Source organism: Equus quagga, chromosome 15 (assembly GCF_021613505.1).
Source record: "Equus quagga isolate Etosha38 chromosome 15, UCLA_HA_Equagga_1.0, whole genome shotgun sequence".
NCBI lineage: Eukaryota > Metazoa > Chordata > Mammalia > Perissodactyla > Equidae > Equus > Equus quagga.
This window is the reverse complement of record NC_060281.1, coordinates 2,232,863-2,254,021: the sequence shown is the minus strand read 5'-3', so window position 1 is coordinate 2,254,021 and position 21,159 is coordinate 2,232,863. Positions and strand designations below refer to the sequence as shown.

General features: G+C 43.6%; 1 protein-coding gene across 1 annotated transcript in view; it reads right to left on the bottom strand.

The window, feature by feature from the left end:
• Positions 1-21,159, bottom strand: part of COL9A1 (collagen type IX alpha 1 chain) — a 163,119-nt gene that overhangs the window by 56,914 nt on the left and 85,046 nt on the right. Inside the window, exons 6-10 of the mRNA XM_046639779.1 lie at positions 16,753-17,149; positions 5,072-5,180; positions 2,962-3,032; positions 2,625-2,660; positions 2,462-2,524 (exon numbers count right to left, since the gene is read on the bottom strand). Coding sequence (XP_046495735.1) covers positions 2,462-2,524; positions 2,625-2,660; positions 2,962-3,032; positions 5,072-5,180; positions 16,753-17,149 — 676 coding nt within the window. The remainder of the gene's footprint in view (positions 1-2,461; positions 2,525-2,624; positions 2,661-2,961; positions 3,033-5,071; positions 5,181-16,752; positions 17,150-21,159) is intronic.

Below are 21,159 nucleotides of genomic sequence, written 5' to 3'. Positions count from 1 at the left end.
CAAACCAGCTTTCCAGGTTATTGTAAGGTTAAAGGAAATAATGTTGTGACTGTGGTTGAGACAAAATGCAAATTTTTTGCTTAGTTCTAGGAAATGCCTAAAATACTGGCACATACGTGGATTTCTTACTTTTTTCTCTCCTTCCCTTCTCTTATTCATTTTCTCTTGCTTTCCTTTGCAATCCCAGGAGACTGGGTCAATGCCCTCACCAGTTTCTCCCTGGGAACCTTCAGGGTCAGAGCTCTATGACTTCAGAAGCCTCGCTCTTTCACAGTTTTAACTTTGGAAATCTGGTTTGTTCTGCATTATGGTACTGCCACCACCAACAACAACAACAAAAAAAACCTGCTTGTAATTGTTATTTGCATTGTACTTCTAAAGATTTTGAAGCACTTTCATTTGTTTATCCAAAATTTCTGTATAAGTAGAGAAATTATAAAGCAAAACTAGACATCGTCTTTATGACCTTACGGTAAAACATAAAGAATAATTTGTTGAGCCTGCTGCAAATCACTATTCAACTGAGGCGCAGAGAAGTCTAGCCCTCTGTCTGAAATTATTGCAGCTCAACAGCTAGACAAGACTTCAGGCGACTGGTTCATGCTTCAGCCACCACAAAAATCAATAATAATAATAATTTAATCATAAATTTTCTTTTCACACCAAACAAAAGGCAGGTCAGATTTCAAAGGAATGCAGAAATAAATCCCACCTATATTGGGCAACTAGTTTAACAGCCCTGTATTTATCAGACTTTTTTATTATGATCTGACAGTTTCAAGGAATTCACAGTGTTTCAAAGAGCTTGACAGCCAACAAGTTACATAATTTCAATTTGTATTATACACACATTAGTGTGATATTCAGTTTGTATTATCCAAAATCAGTCCTTGGGGGGCCTCATGCACTGCCACTGTGCGTATGTAAGAAGCTCAGACTAGGGGCTCTTGAAACAGAGTCTCTCTCCTAAAGCATTAATAGTATAGACAAGTATCCTCATTATGGGCATCTTGATAAAGAAAGCACATCTGAATAACCACCATAATCTCACTTTTTGGGGGCAAAGATTCACCCTGAGCTGGTATCTGTTGCCAATCTTCCTCCTTTTGTTTTCCTCCCCTAATCCCCAGTGCATAATTGTATATTCTAGTTGTGAGTCCTTCTAGTTGTTCTATGTGAGCCCCTGCCACAGCATGGCTACTGACAGACTGGTGGTGTGGTTCCACCACCGGGAAACAAACAGGGCCGCCAAAGCCCTGAGAGCACTGACCTTTAACCAATAGGCCATCAAGGCTGCCTCAATGTAGCCATATTTTTTTTCTCAAAATGAAGGATCTGTCTTAAACTCCAGACAAAATTTCTTGGAAATTATAATGACAGGTTTTCAGGTGCTTTCTTTGATTTAGAAAAGTCTTCCATTTTTGGAGGCCACACAAAGCGCTAACTTGAGGGAGGCACCCCCGCACGTTCTCTGAGGACAGACGCCAGTCTCACTTCACTTTGCATCCCAGCGACAGAGTCAAGGACTGGCCTGCAGTGGGACCTCAATAAGCATTAGTCTAACGCATGGAGAGAGGAGAAGCTAAGAGTCCTGAAGTCATTTTACTCTGAAGAAATATTATTTTGTGTTAGATTTAACATACAACTCAGCCTCAGAGCTTCCCTCAGCTGGCGGGGGAGGGTGGGGCGCAGTGCAAGGGAATCCGGAAAGGATGCTGGTTCCCGACCTTCAAGCAACCCTAGCCAACTGTTTTCTGTCAGCGATGCCAACCAAGAAAACGCCGTGGAAAGAGAGCGAAGTAGTTGTGAATGTCCTGTTGGACGGGTGCGGGCCGTCTCCCCGCCCCCGCCCCGCCCCGCCCCACACATCCCAGCTCATTCGGGCCCTCCCCTCGAGCGCATCTTTCTTTTCTCTCTTCCTCGGGATTTAGGAGCACTCTGCCCCTCCCTCTGCCTGCAAGTTTTCTTCTTTTTCTGAATTAATCTAGAGTGTCCATGAAAGGGCAAGCGCAGAGACTACCTGCTGCAAAGCCCCAGCAGAGGCCCGCAGGGTCCTCCTCCTCGAGCGCCCTGTTCCCGTGGTGGGGCTGAGTCCACGGGTGAGCAGGGGTGGGCTGCTGGAGGCGGGAACTGGCACCCACTACTGTTCTCTGAGAGGAGGAGATGCGCGCTGGTGCTCTCCCCGGGAGGCCGCGACGCATCCCAACCCTCCCGGGCCCCTCTGAACAAGCTGCCGCCGCCGCGCCGCGCCCGGAGCGCGAGGCCAAGTCCGGGGCCACAGCCCTCTTTCAGCTGCGCCGGCCCCGCCCGCACCACGTCTCTCTGTCTCTCCCTCCCGCCCCCCTCCTTTCCTCTCCTCTCCTCTTCCTTCCCCTCACCTTCTCTCTCTCTCTCTCTCTCACACACACACACACACATGCTCGCGCGCACACACGCGCGCCCCGGCACCCCGCCTACTCACGTCGGCGCCCGGCGTGCCCGGCCTGCCCTGAGCTCCCGGCTTTCCCGGCTCTCCAGGTGGACCCTGAGTGGGAGGAAAAAGGCTCCAAGTTGAGACCCTTCGGACGCACGTGGCTGCAAACCACGTCTAAAGGAAGGGAGAGGGGACGCGTTGACCAACTTACCGGGGGGCCCGGGGGACCCTTCGGACCTCGGTCACCCTGGGGGCAGGAGAAAAGGCAAGAGCATCCGTGAATACGAGGCGCTGGGGCCGCTCGGAGAATCCCACGCGTGTTCCCACTCAGGGCGACCAGGGACAGGTCTGAATGGTGCACTCAGGGACAGGACACGTCCACCTCCCCCTCCAAAACCCCCGTTTCCAAGATCCACCCCAACTCTAGCCCAAGTCCAACCCCGCCTTGGGTGGGGGCATCTGGCCCTCTCCAAAAACCCACCCAGGCCCCCGGAGGGAGGGGCAGGAAAGGCCGGGCTGGTGGACCGGGCCTGAAGAGGGACACTTACGTCGATGCCGTCGATGCCTGGAACTCCAGGGGGGCCCGGGGGCCCCGGGGGCCCCTGCTCGCCCGGGGGGCCTATCTGCTAAGAACAGCACACACAGGGGTTAGCGGCGCCGCTGGCCAACGACAAGGAACCAGGCGCAAGGTCCGAGGCCCCCCACCTCCGCCCCGCGAGGGCGCCAACTCAGGAGGCTCACCTGGCCCGACCACATTCAGATTGGGGCGGAACTGTGGGGTCCGAGCGGATCCGGGCCCCAGGTGGGGAGGGGTCACCGGGCCTCAGCTCTCCAGCACTGAACCAAAGAGGAGTGCACGAAGGGGCCTAACACCTCTTTACAAAAGGGGCTCAGTGATGAAAATGGTGGTCCTTCAATGCCTCCCGCGATCTAATCAGTAATTGCGGGTCAGTGTCTTGACCAAAATGGGACAGCTGAGAGTGGAGGCGCTCCACGTCAGATCAAGTACAGGATCGTTTGTAAATCTTTCTGTGTCCAGTAGAAATCGGAGGGAGTCTCTTGAGGGAAAGACTGGGCTGTGGGTGGGGGGCGTGGGGCGGAAGAGCCGCGAAGCCCCGCGAGCCCGGCCTCGCAGATCCGCCTGCAGGACTGTCTTGCACAAGGCCTTTGCACCTCGCTTCAGAACTACCCCCAATTTCAGACTGACCCTGGGCGTGAGTCCTTTTATCGCTTGCAAACAGCTAAGCTCAGATGGTACTAGAGGGAATGCTGGCGTCTGACATAGTATGAGCACGTTGCTTAGGGAATGTGGGGCTTTTTTCCCCCTTCTGAATTAAAAAGAAGAAAAGAAAGAAAAAAGCTTCTTTCATCAGGGAAACTTTGTTTTTCTAAACTCGAATGACCAGACGGGTTACAATGGGGTCTTTGTACGTGAAACCTCACACCGCGCTGGGCTCGAGCTCCGCCGGTCGGGTCCGCGGGAGGGACGGGGCGCCGCGCCCGGGGCAAGTTCCTGGGAGGCGCGGGGGTGGAGGCCGGGCCGCGCGCTCCCATCCCCGCCGCGGGCACCACCGGCAGGACGCGGGGCGCGGGGCCACCGCGGGCGGGGCAGCGGGAGAGCCGAGAGCGCCGCCGGCCTGGATCCCGCGCTCTCCAGCCAGGCCTCCGGGCTGGGACCGGGTGGGGGGCAGCAAGAAGCAACGCGGCTAAAAGTGACACCCGGGTGCGGAGTCCGCGGGCCTTCAGCGCTTGAGCCTGCCGTGTTAGAGCCCCATCCCCGGGGCGGGAGGCGCCCTCTCCCGGACCCAGAGGTCGTCTAGGCCCAACTCCCACCGCACTCGCCGCAGGTGCTCAAGGCTGGAGGGGGCGCGCGGCCCGGAGGATGCTCGGCGCCTTGCCCGCGGCCGCTCCCACCTTTCCTCGTGCGCGCTTGAAAAATGCAAACGCTCTTCGGCCCAGCTCACCTGGTCAGTTGTCTGGAGAAGAAAAGATGGGGAGAGAGTGAGAGGCGCCCCCCTGAACGCCCGGAAAACTTACTTGAGCGGCGCACAAGCAGAGCCCGGACAGCAGCAGCCGCAGCCCCAGGGCCCCGAGGCCCCGCGCCGCCCAGGCCATGCCCGCCACCCCGGGCGAATCCCCGCCGGCCGCCGCCGCGCGCAGCGCCCTTCTCCTCGCAAGAGCGCCCCCGGGCTCGGGGCGGCGGAGGTGCCGGGCGGGGAGGCGCACGTTCCTGCTGTTTATGAATGGCCCTGCAGAGGGTCCTGGGGATTGGAGGAGAGCTGGCGGGCCTGGAGGACGGATAGAATGACAACAGTCCCCCTTAACCCTTTCCCCGCGGCCCCTCCGCGGGGCTCTGCAACCGCCCCACTAGCCCCCGGAGGCCTCTCGCTGTCCTCAGAGCCCCCCAGGTGGCCTGTGTGCCGCTGCGGGCGGCGACCAGGCCGCCCGCGTTCTTGGAGAGAAGTTAGCGAGGGTCGTAGGCTGCCAAAGGTAGAGCCAGACTCCCTGAGGTGGTTTCCACCCGCCAGGCCGTGGGTGGGACCTGTCTTTCCTTAAGATCTGTCTGGTCCATACAGCAAAGTCTGGATTCTTTAGAGGAAGACAGTGGAGAAGTGAGGAATTTGGGAAGTGGAGAGAGGTAAACTGGGTGAAAGTGGCCTTTGCAGGTGGTCAAGGGACTCACCGTTATCCTGGCTGGCAGCTCATGGCACGTTTCTCTCCTGGGTCGCAGTGGGTCACAGTGGATCAGCATCCACTGAAGTTCAAACTGGAGAAAGACAGCAGACAGTCAGTTCAGGTTCTTTTGGAGGACAGAGGCAGGTCGTTTGAAAGAGAGATGAGTTTGTTAGTGTGGTCCAATTGTTAAGTGACCGGAGACCAACTCGAACTGGTTGATCTCAGCAGACCAGGACTCTTGCTCCTTGAATACAAATTTTCCCAATGGAAATGGGCTGGAAGCCCGTCCCATGTTCGTCTGATGGTGGGACGTAGATGTCCTTAGACAGGAAACAGACCACTGGTTCTTTCTATTTCCATCCTCACCACAAGCTCAAGAGGTAGATTCTGTTAAAGTGAGGCTCAGAGAGAACAAGGACCTGCCGTAGTCACAAGCCAGTAAGTGTCTGAGTCTGGATTGGAACCCAGGCCCACTGAACTCCCCAGAGGGAGTATGTGCTGAGTTTACATGGGAGATTAGAGACAGAGGCAGCCAAGAATAAAGCAGAGGGAAGACAACCTGGTCCTGGAAGGAATATGCATGCTGGAGAAGACATTCTCTATGGAGGGGTCACAGCTTACAATGGAAGTAGGAAGGTCCAGAAGTGGAGGGAATGAGAGAAATCTAGGACTCAGGGGAAAAAAAGATAACAAAAAATATTCGAATTTTGTATAGTCTTATTCATTGCTTGAAGAGATATAAAATTTCTAGACACTTGAAATTTGAATGTATCCTGACAACTTCCTACATCTTAGCAGGTGTTACAGGAGAAAGAAGAGAGACCAGGAAAGAAACAGCACCAAGGCAGAATGGCCAGGTCTGACTCTGAAAGCCCAGGGCAAGCAGGTCAGAAACCACTGGGTCCCCACAGGAAGCTGCGCCCCTCTCAATCAGGAAGCTCCTTGCTAGGCATTTCAAGTCAGATCCATATTTCTTGGTCAATTGATTCTCCTGGAATTATGCAAATGTCTAGTTAAGTATCCAGGTCCCAAATCTGAATGGAATGTAATCTAAATGGAATGTAGCTTAACGTAGGGCAGTCTCTCCTCTTTCATCCAGTCCTGATTTGCACTCCATCCCACCTGCCAAATGGACTCGAGATCTGATGGATCCAGAATCATTAGGCACATTTTTCCATTGTTACAGAAACACCCAGAGTTGGAGGTTACTGGACGGAAGATCAGGTTTGGAGAGGATGAAGGATAAAGTCCTGCCCTTCTACCCAGAAAGGAAGGGAAAGTTAAACAAAAGGGGGTTTCCATTTTATAAAGGGGTGAAATAAGACACGCAGCTTTCACATTCCCGAGTCGGCACCGCTTCTCACATCATTCTCCCTGTGCTGGAGTTCTCCTCCTTCCCCATTTTTCTTGTTTCTCTCAACCCTACCATGCTGTTCCCCAGAAAATGTGGACATTTGGAAAAATGAATTAAGTGGGATGAAAAGAAAGTGAGCACCTAAATCAAGACATATTTAAGATGGAAAGTAATCCATGAATTGGATGAAAATCATGCTCATCTGCATATTCAAGGCATAACAATAATACACGGACATCCTGCAAAAGAGCTGCTTTCCAAACCGCACAATGTCTTGTAGTTAAGGAAACCGCTTTAATCAAACACTTTATTTTTATCAGAGTAATCTTGTTTGCTTGGGAAGGATTTTATTTTGGTTTTGTTCTAAACTGCAGTGGAAATTTTAAAAGGAAGATAAAGAATGGTACAACCTTCTCCTGAATAACTCCTAACTACCCAGCACCGCCGCAAAGGACTCCAAGGCGGGTCCCACAAGGGTCACGTGGGGCAGAGAGGTTAAGTCGTCTTCCACAGGCCACACAGCTACTAAATGGCAGAGCTGGCATTCCAAATGTGCCTGACTCTGAAATAAGAGCTTTCTCTTCTACACCACTCAGCCTCCCTGAGGAGCACATCCTGTCTGCGAATGAATCATGGTTTTCTAAGCAGGTAACCAAGGCATTTGATGATTGAACATTTGTATTAAAGATGGATAGAAAAGAAGAGAGATCTAGAAATTAAAGCTGTGTAAGCTTGTTTCCAACATCTACTGGAAAACTTTAGAACTTTCATAAGAATTCAAAACTTTTCCTATTTGTATGTTTGTTATAGAAATACATCCAGAAGCAAAATTTCTAGAGTTCCTCCAAAAACTAACAGCTGTTTCTATATGCAGTTACATATTCTTTTGTATGATAAAATATCACATAAGAAAGAGAATTATAATTCTTTTTCCTCAACAATCAAAGTTTTATCAGAATAAGAAAAGATGTCCCCCCCACCCTAACTTTCAGAATAATAAAGACCACTCATGTAATTATATTCACTAAGTCCTTTGTGAATTGGTAACTCACACTAGGCATGCATTGTATGCATGTGATATTTTGATTCTCAAAAATAATTCATACCTTAATCCCCTTGAAAAACTTTAATTATATGGCTAACCAGTAAAATTACATCCTTAATTTAGAAAGTTCATTAAAGTTACTTATTGAAAATACAGAGTAATTCATTAAGCTTTTTTCTCAAAAATGTAGTTCTCTCTGGATAAATTAGTGCACCTGTTTGTGTGCGATGCAGTTGTGGTACAGGATAATGTGGAGATGAAATGTAATTCATCTGTGAATACAGGCTGGGTTGTTCAGAGTCCTACATAGATCAGAGGTTTCAGAACACATCTGTGCATCCACATCAACACCACCGATGCACTAATAATTATCTATACAACAACCATTCTTTGGCGTGCAATATGAATTCCAATCTGCATGTTAATTATTTTGAAGGAAGATTGGCAAAGTTCTTTGGTAAAAGTCACTTTCATTATATATCTAAAATGCTGATTTCCACATGTTTCTCATTTTCATACCTGGAATCATTCTTCTCTTTGAATACCTACTGACAAAATATACGTGACAAATATTTTAATTTGGTCCTTCAGTGAACATTTTTGAAGTCCTGATAGAAGCCAAGGACTAAGGAAACATTCTAGGGAAATCAAAGATGTTCTCCTCCCCACAATAAGCTTACAGTTTGTGAGACTTGAGAAAAATTCAAGTAGAGAAATAAAAAGTAAAAAGGTTTTCTTAAACCTATTAAACAGAACATAAAAGACCCTGGCAGAATCCATTCTTCTCAACATAAAATACTTGTCCATTGTCTCAAGGAGAAGTGAGTTGTGTGAGTGTAAGATGCCTTACCTCCACCCAGATTTGGCATTATCCAGTTCTTTCCTATGGGACACTAAGTTGTGACTGCCTCATCTAAGCTGGAGTAGTATCTAGCTGACAACACATTAAAACAAGGAATTTTAGCCCCAACTCTCTACTCTTTTAACAGGACTAGTGATTTCTACTTATTTTGCTAGGTTGTTGGGAAAAACTAATAAGGTATTTAAGCCCTTCATAAGAACTAAACAAAAGCTAATAGCAAACAACTATCTTCTCCTTCAGAGAGAGAATTCTAATGACAAACTATGGAACTTGGCTCAATATTAATGAGAATGACTCAAGGCTTGATTTTTTGCAAACTGGACCATGATTAAATTTTACAAGTATAAAATGCTTAAAAACTAGCTCTTCAAAGATAAATTCTTTAACAGAAGACATGTTTCATTAAGCTTTTGTCTACTCAGTGGCAACAAAGATTTAAAGAAATACTTGAATTCACAGATCTCCTCCTTCTTTTCAGTTTATGATGGCTTGTTGGTTTCCACCATTAAAAGGGACATCGTCTAAGTGAAGCTTCCCGGTTGCTGAGCAGGAGGCTCTGAGCTGTCTCAAAATCCGAAATTACCCCAACTCTACGTAGACTAAGCCATGCAGTTCCAGACATAGCGCTGGGAATGTGATTAAATGTGAGTAAGTGACACTCATCTGAACCACAGCAAAAGCAGAGGTAGATGGTGAAAGAGAGAGCAGGAGGCTGGGAGTCAGCAGACCCAGCATGCAGTCATTTACTCATCTCTCTATTCAACACATCTTTATATAACACATTCAGGTGCTTTGAGATAGATACTATGGAAGACACAAAAATGTTTAGTATACGGGACAGTATCTAAGCTGAAAAATGCTTTCAACAACATATACCATAGCCGCTGAGCTGAGCAAGATATATTTCTGGTTGAGGTCACCAACAAGGAGACCATATAACACCTAACGTGTGAGTATAGCCCTGAAGCGCATTTAAGATTTTCAAAAGCAGAGATGGAGAGGATAAAGGATAGAGTTGCGAAGAGAGGAAGTGACAACAACAAGGTACAAGGGTGGAAAGAGATGTATAAAGAAGAGATCAGATTCACTGTGGCAAAGAATAGACACCAGATTTTTTTCACCTTGAATTCCAAGCTAAGGCATTTGAATATTGTTGGGTTGTTTTCAAAGGTTTTTCTGCAACAGGGATAGGGATGAGGGAAGGTGGCGTAATTTCAAATGGCGTTTCAAGGAGATTCATGCGGTAACAAATGCCTAATCTCTTGACGCAGAAGGAGGCTACTGAAATAGAGCATCGAGAAGTGTCACATGTTGAACAACGGTGAGGCATCCTGAGTTATCTGCCAACTTAAAAAAAGAACTCTTCGTCTCATGCCATATGCCCCTTCAGCTGCCATCCTGTGTTCTCTCCTCTCCATCCAAAACTCAGTAGAGTTGTCTATGTTCATCACCTCCAATTCCTCTCCCTTCTATTCTCTCTTGAACCTTTCCAACTGGGCTTTCACTCCCAGCACTCCAATGGGTCTTTTCTCAAGATCACCCTCATGGTTTGTAAATCCAGTGGTCAACTCTCAGTCAGCATCTTATTTGACCTATCTCTAGCATTTGAGTGAGTTGACCATACCCTCCTCCTTGAACTACTATTTCCCTTGACTTTCAGAGTACCACAATCTCCTGGCTCTCTCCTGCACCACAAGCTGCTCTTCTTAGTCCCTTTGTCTGAATGATCCTCATCTCGGCAACTTCTAAATGTTGGTTGTTTCAGGGCTCAGTTCTAGGACTTCTCTATTACACTCATCTCTCAGTTATTTCATCTTGTTTCATGGCTTTTAAAACTATATATGCATTGACAACTCTCAGAGTTCTATTCCCAGCTGGACCTGTCTCTTGAACTCCAGAGCATATCTAACTGCCTGCTCAGCATCTTCACTTAGATGTCTAAGTCACTGCTCTTCCTAGACCCTTTCCCATCTCAATGAATGGCAACTCTCTACTTCCAATGACTCACGCCAAAAAATATCAATGTCATCTTTGATTCTTCTTTCTCTCTTACACTTAAAACCTCATTTGCTTAACCCTCAAAATATATCAGGATCTGACCATTTTGCACCACCTCCTTCTCTACCATTCTGTTCCAAATCAAGACCATCCCTGCTGGGATTACTGCAGTAGCCTCCTAAGATCTCCTCTTAAGATGTCCCTAAGTGCTCTGTCCTTTTCTTCCCCTGCAGTATATTGTCAGAACAGCAGCCACAGATGAGAACAAGTTGCTCATCTATCCAGAACCATCTGATATCTTTCCATCTCACACAGCATGGAGTCTCCCCTCCCTCACTCTGTTACATTACCTCTCCAGCCTCTTGCCTGCTTCTCTCTGCCTCATTCCAGCCACACTGGCCTCCAAGCTCTCCTCAAACATGGCAGACAACACCAACACCAGCCTCTTCTCACTTGATGTTCCCTCTTCCCGGAATCCTCCTCCCCGAGATAGCCACATGCTAATTCCCTCAGCTCTTTCAGGTTTCTGGTAAAATGACTTTTCTCAATGCCGCCCTCTCCCCAGGCACTCCGACTTCCTGCTTTATTCTTCTCCATAGCGTTTATGGCCACTCAGCATTCTATACTACACATTTACTCATTTGTGCATTTGTGCCTGTCTGCTCTCCCCAGAGCAAATGTAAGCTCCATTCCAGATTTAATTTCTGACTATAACCGAGCTGATATTTAATAAATAGCTGCTGAATGTTAATGAATGAATACATAGACATGGATAAGAAATGCAGCAAAGAAAGAATTGATAGTATTTGCCTTCTGGTTTGATTATGACTTGGAGTAAGCCCCTTTCCCTGTCTGGGTTTCAATTTCTTCACATGAAAACTGAGAGGTTTAAACTATGTACACTCAAAGTTTCCTCCAGCTTTGAAAGCCCATGATTCTACTGACACCACATTGTAACCACAGAAACCAGCCATACAGAGATGAACATAAAGAGAAGGAAAAACACCGCTGAATTCATATCTTGCCTTACAGACACCCGGTCTGCATAACAAGGATTTCTCTAAGATCTTAGCGCCCCCATATACATTTTGACAAATACAGAAACACTAATTGCCCTGATTTTTTTAAATTGCTACAGTATGGGTGCAGCCAAGGCCAATAAAATATTGTAGTGTTTTTAATTTCCCATTAAAAGCAAGTTTGACCATCATTTAGTTTTTTCCCAGTTACGCAGAGTCCCTTCCCTCAGCCCCGCCGTCTCCTGTGCTAGCAGCCGTTTCTCATGTGTTCTCGTTTCATGGCCACCTAGCGGAAAATCCAGCTGGTGTTGTTGAGGTGGCCTACAATGCAGCAGGCTAGAGTTTATCTCCAAAAACTTGTTTGGACAGTCAGCCTTCAACAAGATTCTGATCAAATCACACCAAAGTACTATAAAAAGTATCTCCTATGGGTATGTGCAGATAACACTACCATTTCTTTTGTATTTATTTAATACTTCCAAGAGAAAGAGTATTTGTAAAAAGCACTTGTCAAAAACAACTTAATAAGCAAACTTTATAGTTTAGATGTTATGCATTTCTTAAGCGACTAAAAACATAACTTTCCTACAATATTTCTCAAACATTGAAATAATATTAATCACAACCTCATAACTGATTTTTCCTATGGTATCACTTATGAAACTTTGACTGCTTTTACATTTGGAGGTTAATATGGCTTAATTCTATGGGTTAGAGAAAAGGACAGAGAGCTTCTCCATCACCAGTTTTGTCAGTTCTTTCTATTTGCTCTCAAATTTTCTCTGAATTTAACAAAAGTGACATAGAGCAACACATTTGAAATATACTTTTAAAGGTATTATATCTGTCTGATTCATCATGTTGCATATTGGTTTGTTTGGAATATGCATAGGTAAAAAAAAAAAGTAGGGGGGGGTGTTGAATCATGTATTTGTAAAGCCACATAAACTTTTATCTTCTGTCAAACAAGCCCAAACTCCTAGTGTACATCCCTGAAAAGGAAGAAGGACTAGCTTTGTTTTCTGACGGAGCTGTACCAAACAACTCTCAGAGGCAGTCACACAGACAACATACCGTAAAGAACCCGGCATAAAATAGTGTGTTTTTATGGTTTGCTGCCAGAGAACTGAGCTCCGCAGTGGGATAAATGGCTCCATCTTAAAACATGGGCACAAAGGAGAATAGGAAATATGGGATTTATTGCTTTAAAATCAAACTAACAATGTATTACAGCAGTACATTGGGAAAAAATATAAAATGCTCTGAGCCCACTAAATAACTATGAAGGATGAGAAGGTGCTTGAGCTGTAGACCACGTGAGCAGCTCTATTGCAAGACATATGAAAACCTCTTCAGATTGGTTTCCTTTTCCAGTTCAGAAAAGAAAAAGAGAGGAAAGATAAGATGGATGGGGGAAATCACAAACAAGCACCATATAAATGAGTCTCTCAGCATTAGTGCTCCATCAAATGCTGTTTTCTGGTGCACTTTTCATTATGCAGTTCCAAGGGCTACCTTTTGACCTCTGTTAATACCCTTAGAAGGAACGTTTGCTTTTGATTTATTTACTAAAGAAAAGCAAGTGTTGATCCTGAAAAAAGTATTCAATTAATGTAGACTGTCAAAGATTAGAATGAATCTAATTTCATTAAGAAAAATTGAAAAAATAAACTGTTCCTTATTGTTTTCATGCTATTGGCACACCACATTTTAATGTAAAATTTCTCACAGAGTAATGTTGAATATTTTCTGTCTCTAAATCAAGACAAGGGAGCCCTATTAGCGAACGTCTTCTACCTCCCAGGACACATGGATACCACGATTCGTCACTCTCTAAGTCTGCCAAGGGACAGGAGTCACTGTTGGTCTTCGGTAATTGCCAGCAACTTCAGATTTCGCCAAAAACTGGCGAGACGATTATAGGCCATAAAATAAAAACGAGGGCGTAGGGACAGCTTGTGGGCCCTTAGCTCTGTCTGGGGACTTGTATGGGTATTGGACTATTTTTAGTCCAGAAAAGTGAGGAGCAGCGTGGGAAGGCTAATAAAGCTTGAAAAGAGGAGAACTGACACGCATGGGGATTCCCAAATGAGAGTCCCTTCGCCCAGAACACTGGCCTCATCTTACCCTGGACCAGTCTTACTCAGCCCCCACGTTCCTCTCAGGCATCATCTCCTTCAGGAGCCTTCTTGAACTCCACTCGTAGGCTTCACAGCCCTGACCTGAGTGAGGAGCTTTCCCCGTGAGGCCCCCTCGCTGTCACAGCCCTGATCCTCCCATCTTGTCACTGTTTCCCTCCCTTAACCGTCACCCTCAGCAGACTGGCCTGAAGAGGACAAGATCTGTAACTCATCTGACTCTGTCTACCCAGCACATAGGCACAAAATGAAAGTGTACTAAATGAATAAATAAGTAGGGTTAACGTCTGAGGACATGTTTTATACTGTACAATCTTCCTTCTTTTTTTAAAAAGAAGCATGTATTTTGTTTGTCTTGCAAGGTAAATTCTGAAAAATCTATGCAAGTTGCAAATACCTTCCAAAATGAGAATGATGAGATGCTTTATAAGGAAAGATATGGGGTTATACAGGGTTTTTTTTTTTTGTCTTTCTCAAAGGAAAGTTAGTTGGCATAGCATAAAATAACACAGGTTAGAAATTGTATGCCTAACACTGTTTCTTACAAGCCAAGAAACCTATGTGAGGTCACTTCTTCCACCGAAAAATGGAGACAATCCTGTCTGTGGTTGCTGTCAAAATTGTTGGAAGGATCAAGTAAGTTAACGGGAATGACAGTATTTTAAAGACTTTCAGTTGGCATATTAAAGGTATTAAGATACTAAAAAAGCATATATGAGCTTTACTTACATAGAATTTTCTACTTCATCTTATACAGGGTGAAAATTGAGGAATACGTTTTGGTGACAAGTTTGACTTTGACATTGTCACTGTCAGTCCTTGGATGTAAGTAGGATTTTTTTTGGCCTATCACCTTGATCTATTTCAGTTATTGTCACTACCACCACCACCACATCATCAAATCTGGAACTTTAACGAGGCTCGAGCCTCTTTCATGCTCCCTTTTGGTGAAGTCAAAATTCAGTATAAAGGACAAAACTTCTCCATGCCTGTTTCAAATGTGTTAACATTGGCTACAGCATACTGAGCCAGCCCTGGTGGTCCCATGGTTAAGATTCTGTGCTCTTACTGCCATGGCCCGGGGTCACTTCTGGTCAAGGAACCACTCTACTCATCTATCCGTTATCATAGTGGGGCGGCTACGTATTGCTGTGATGCTGAAAGCTCAGCCACCAGGATTTCAAATACAGGCAGGGTCACTCATGATGGACAGGTTTCAGCAGAGCTTCCAGACTAAGACAGACTAGGAAGAAGGACCTGGCCACCCACTTCCGGAAAAATTGGCCATGAAAACCCTATGAATAGCAGCAGAGCATCTTATGATACAGCAGCAGAAGGTGAAAGGATGGCACAAAAAGATGAGGCGGGGTTCCACTCTGCTGTGCACCGGGGCACTAGAAGTCGGAGTTGATAGGATGGCACTAACAACAGCAAACAGCGCATTGGCTTTGAAAAGCTCCTTGGTGGAGCAGAAGCAAAATTAACACCAGCTGCCATGTTCTTTGTGGCATTCCTGCATGTGGCAGAATAAAATAGAAGATAACTGGTCCCAACTGGTCTCCACTGTGATGTGAGACAGCGCAAAGCAGAAAACCTATGATTAGCTATAATATTATTGGCGAGGTTATAATATAATGGAGTAATATTGAGACTTTACCATTCTGTCAATCAGACAATTTAATAGCATCCTAGAATTCAGAATTATCATGACTTGAAATGTTTTTCAAGGCCAATGAATTAATAATCAGTTTTACAAGCACTTGATTGACGTTCATCACAGTGAGGAGGTACCCTAGGGTCTCCTCCCTCTCACCTGTGGTCCAGAAATGACATGTGTTGCAGAAGTTCAGTATTGTCTGAAAACCACTCCAGTGCCACTGCAAAGATCTTGCTGCACAAAATTTCAAGATGGCGCATTGGCTTTCTAACCCAGCCACTTGAGGTGTGATAACTCATTACTTGAAGAAATACTTTCTCAAGTTCTACAAGCCAAGGCAGTGATGTGGCAGTTACAAATTGCTTCCTGTCCATCACAGAATATAGAAATTTCACACTACCCTTCACACTAATCACAATTCTTCCCTTGAACATAAGTTATTTGAACAATTCCATTACTGAGATGTCTGATAACCTTTTTCTCTTTGGAGAAATGCACAGAAACCATTCAAAATCATTGTATCACCCTTGCTACACGCCATGATATGAGCTTTGTGACTAGAATTTAACACCTCCATACGAGAGAGAGAGAGAGAGAAGCATCAGTAGTTTATTGAGCTCTAAATTCTTTAGTTTCTCCCAAAAGAATACTTGTCCTCTAAGATATATCTTCAAAATTCCTGTCATAATATTATAAAATATCCTTCTAAAGGATTGTTCAGTGAAAGTTTACCAATTCAAAATGGTAGAACTATATGGTATTAGTTCACATAATTATTGTGTCATTATATAATTCCTTACCTTTGTATCCTTGGATCTTCACAGTAGAATCATGCACAGAACTCTAAATTCCTTTCCTTTTATAGTATGCCATGCAAGACCTATGTACTTCTTAACAAATAAATATTGTGCTATCCATATAATTTTCATTCTTGTTAATCAAACAGCGTATGGCTTGCTAACTTCATCTCTTACACTGATTGGCATCCCTCACCCCCAGCCCCTCACGGGCACATGTACACACATACACATTTCATCCAAACCAGCCAGTCTCCAGACCTTTGGATGTGGCCTACTCATTCTCTACTTCTTTTTCCTTTAATGCCCCTTCCTAGAATACACTTTCTTCTCTTCTTTTGCCAATTCAAATCCTTCCATTTCAAGGTGCATTGCTTCCACAAAGCATGGGCTTCTTGACTAACTGAATCTACCACCCATCGCAACCCTACCTCATACATTCTCATTAGTGATGTACATACAATATGTACCACACCAGGATAGATTTCTTTTAAGTGGCCTCAGAAGAATTCTGGATGCTCTAGGCAGACGTGTAGCACCTTCCAAGTAGACTTTAAGCTCCTCAAGACCAGGAGCCATCTACTCAGCTTCCTCTGATTCCCCATTCCATCTGGTACATGCTATGCTCAAAACAGGCACTAGAGGCTCTTTGAAAAAGTGCATGAATGAATTTAAAAAATGAATAACTGCTCATTATTTAAGACATCCAATGATTATCAAAGATGTCTGAAGTATTAATTTTTAGCGATCTGGTTTTGTTTTAATCTACCACAGTGTATGGTTTTATACTTACTGGAACAGAAACTTGAGGATTATCTGCGAGTTTTCCCAGCACAGCAAAGCCGTTGATGTCGATTGGGCCTCTTGGCTTGATGGGTAAGGACTCAATTTTGTTGCAGTCAACAAAGAGAGTAGCACTACTCCTCTCCACGCCAATCATGAGCTTATGCCACTGGGAGTCAAACAAGGAGGGCAAATTCGAAAAGGCTGCGGTTTGGAGACTTCCATCCAATCCCTTGTAGGAAAATGAGACAGATTTCGTTTGGCCATTAATCTTCACGCCAACTTGCTCCTTCCCTGAGGAATCCTGAATCTGCCAAATGCTCCAGTTCTTTTTAAGTGTGCTCCCAGTCATCCGAAAAGTAGTTAGAAAGGAGTATTCTTCAGGCAATCCACTGGGATATAAATGCCTGAGTAAAATTTAAAACAGTAAATTAAATCTTGTTTTCTGTACCCATGCATATTACCATATTCCCTTCTTATGCTATTTTAGATTCTAGACCTAGAGAAAGGCTACAGTGTGAAAAACTATGCACTATTTGTTCTTTCATGATGTTCATAAACACCCTCACAGAAGTCCAATCATTCATGTACATTAACGCTTCATCTTAAAATACACATCCAAAAAAAAACCTTCCCTCATGGCTGGGGGAGAGTTCCCCATGCCACCTAATTGCAACAATATTACTATTTATGCTACCTAAAGAGCTACTGTTCAGCAATTCCATCTCAGCCAAAAAACACATTCCTGCAAAGTTCTTGGCAACACTTGTTCCACAAATGAAAAAAAAGAGATCATGTGGAATCCAAATCAGCTCCGCTAGTTTATGAAACCATTTAATTAAATCAGCTTTTAAATTTTTTATTTTAATGTAACATGTTAGGATTATTTGCTATTTCCATAATTGCTTGGTATTCCCCTTCAAATTATATTTGAGACCCACACAAGCATTTTGAGAATCAGTGACCATGCAGATTTGAGAAGCTTCTTCCCACTGAGAATGTTCATCTTTTGCAGAGAATTCAAAGTGTGATGTTAATGTACCAGCTGGTTGTTTGTCACTGGAGGTGTGACAAAGGAAACGTGACCAGTTCTTAATACCCTGCTCCGACCGAGTTGTTCCTCAATCTGACAACCAGGTCTGGCTCGTTGCTGCCTTCCTTTACTGCCTTCCTTTACTACTAAATGGCAGCACGAGACCATCGCTGTCCCTAAGGTGTCTCCAGTCTACGTGGGAACTGAGCTGCAGATGCAGCAACTGCCTGGATCTTCTTCTGCGGAAGTCAAGCTGCTGAGGGCTGAAGATGGACGTTTCAAAAAGTCAGGACATGTTAAATGTAAACATCATTTTCCAGCAGCTTGAAGGTTACATCCTTGTACTTTTCTCCTTCTAAGTATAGAAAAATGCCGAAGTAAGGAAGAAATGCTAGGAAAACTGGATGCAAATTGTTTGCTAAATAACAAAATTTGACATTTCTGAGAACGGTTATGGACCAGGACCCAAAGTCCCAAATAACCTTCCTTCAGGTCAAATTCCTGTTATATAGCCCCCTTCTTGTGAGGAGTGAAGAAGAGAAAGGCAAGAAGAAATATCTAAGTGGATGCTGATTTAATCTGTTATAACTAAAACAAACAGCACATACAGTGATTGCATTGGCCGATGTGTTGCTGCCAATTACACTAAACCATATTAGAGGGGTCAAGAATTTCTAACCTAAAAAATTCCTTTGATCCAAGATTGTTTAGCAATAAGGGAAACTACTTAACTTGCTAAGATTTTCTATCTTTACTTTGACTTTAACTATAAAACTTTACCATCCCTTATAATAACATAAAGGAACATATATTTTTTCACTGCAAATATTTTTGTAAACCTTCAATAAAATGGGTCAATTATGTCAACAAATGTCATTGCTTTGTTAGTTTTATAAAAATAAAAAATGTGAAACTTTTTATCTGAGTACTTACATCATCAAGGTACTTCTTTCAGCCATTATTTTCAAATTTTCGTTTTTATGTATAATACTGGGTGAATTCCTTTGTCACTACACATTTTTAATGATCACTGATGATGTGTACTATACTCATTGCAAAGTTTTCAATTCACTAAATATCTTTTATGTCTGTTAAGTGTATGGGAGAATTTTAACACGTACATTTTAAAAGATTCTGTTTGGAGCTAAAGAAGAAAAAATGATACAAGAACTATTTTCCCAGAATGGAAATGTCTGCCACATCTATTTTTACGTGTTTTCAATATAGATGCTGTTTGTCATATTTTCTTTGACTTTAGATTTTCCAGAATACACAGATACCAGAATCACCTCTAGAAAAGAAATCTTGTTCATTAATGACAGTATAATATATTGCCTATTGTATAATTATAAAACCTCTTGCAAGTTTATGCATCTCATTTAACTGACCTCAATTAATTTGGAGCTACAAGATAAGTTTTAAAGTTTTACTCAGTGGTGGAATTTGACAAGTATTCCTTTAAATTATGAATAGATTCCTTAGAATATTCTTTTTAATTAATGATCTGGATTTAACCAGATGCTCAAAGAATTTATTCATCTTTTTTATCCAAGATGGTTGTTGTGGAGATGTGAGGTTTTCATAGAAGGAAGATAAATCCCAGTGTTTTGCCTTCTTCCCTTCTTTAAAGCATTCTTTTTCTAGGTTTTTTAAAATCTATGTTGCCTATATATTTGTTTACAGATATACTGAGCAGTCCTGTAGAATTTCATCAGTCCCTAGAAAAAACAAATCTATTTTGTTTTTATTCTAGAAATCTCAGTAACTTGCTTAAGTGACTCTTTGCAAAGACGTCATGTGGTTAACTGAGGAATCTCTCCCAATTTGTGCTTCGTCCAATCTTTCCCTCTAAATGAACAGAGATTATGTGGAAGTAGGATAGGACATAATGTCCCCATTTCTCTCTGACTTGTTTATACAATGTCAAAAACTTTTTCAAAAATGGGGTGGTGGTTGAAGTTGCTAGAAGAACAACTCATTTACAGACATATTGTTAAAACAAGGGTCTCCATCTGTCTCTCTTTCTCCATATACATGAAGATAATGTATGTGTGTGTGTATACAGGTATAATCAAGGTTATCATGTTATTTATCTTTGAAACTAGGCTAATACAGCATGTCAATATGGTAAGAGGAGAAAATTCCTTTTGGTGTTGAAATTAATAAAATATATGTGTGTTTGTATATACCTAAGACCATTTAAAAGTCCTCAGAAGTCTGATTTATAGAACAGTCAGTCCCATTGTCTGTTTGGAATACCTGAGATTCTGTTCTTGCAGTATGCTGTGCACATCGATAAGTAAACTTGACAGCATACATAATTTAAAAAGAAGCTAGATCTATAAATGATCTATTTCATTATGTTACAGTCTGCACAGAGTACCTTAAAAGGAGAACCATAAGGGTTTGAATAAAAGATAAGAACTCTTTAGACCTTGAAAGATTTGCTTATGACCTTAGCCCAAAGAAAAGCTAACGATTGCATTTGTTAGGCAAACAAACACAACGTGTTTGTAAGTATGAGTTGAGAATTTGAAACTATTATGCCTAAAATAAAGAATAAAAAGCAGCAAAAAATTGTCTTATAGTCTTTCAAAAAAATTGAAAAGATAAACAAGGATAAATTGCAACTCTATCACGTTAGCTCCACGTGCCATACTCTTCTTTCCACCCTCATGAAGATCCCGTTCATGGTTTCTTTTCACCCCTCGGAGCCTATATTCTCCAGCATAGAAATTCCCTTTAAACCAAGACAGTCAGCTCCCTGAGTGGTCTGAGACAATCCAAATCTCTGCCTTTCTTGCCACTTGGCTTTTGAAGGAGTAACACTTGGAGGGCAGCTTGAAAAGAAAGACTCCGCTAAGGAGAAAGACCCCATCTGAATGCACTCTCTCCGCTACTTAGAGTGAACACTTACCTAAAACCACCATGTACCAGGCTCGATTCAAGCCCTCTCCACTTATTAACACTTACCCCTCAGGATAACTGCGTAACATAGTTATTATTATTCCTAATTTTAAACTGAGGGAACTGAAGCAAAGATAGCTTCAGTAACTTTCCCAAGAGTAGACTTTATTTCCTACTTGGGACTCCATCTGTCTCAGCCCTCCGACTCTCCTCCTTCACTTTTTATTTCTATCTTCTACTTCCTCCTTCCTTCTTTCTTCATCTCTTAATAAGCCTTGCCAGTAAAACAGGAGCTTTTAGTCTTCGTAGGGGCAGAGAGTCAAGGAAACAGAGGATAAGGGACATTGGTTGTAGCCTGTGGAAAATATTAAGTGATAGCTTTAGGCGCTTAGAGAAGAACAGTCACAAAGCAGAGCAGGAGATAGGGAGGCTGTGGCCTCAAGTTGATCGCTCTCTGAATTTAGAGTTAATGACAGT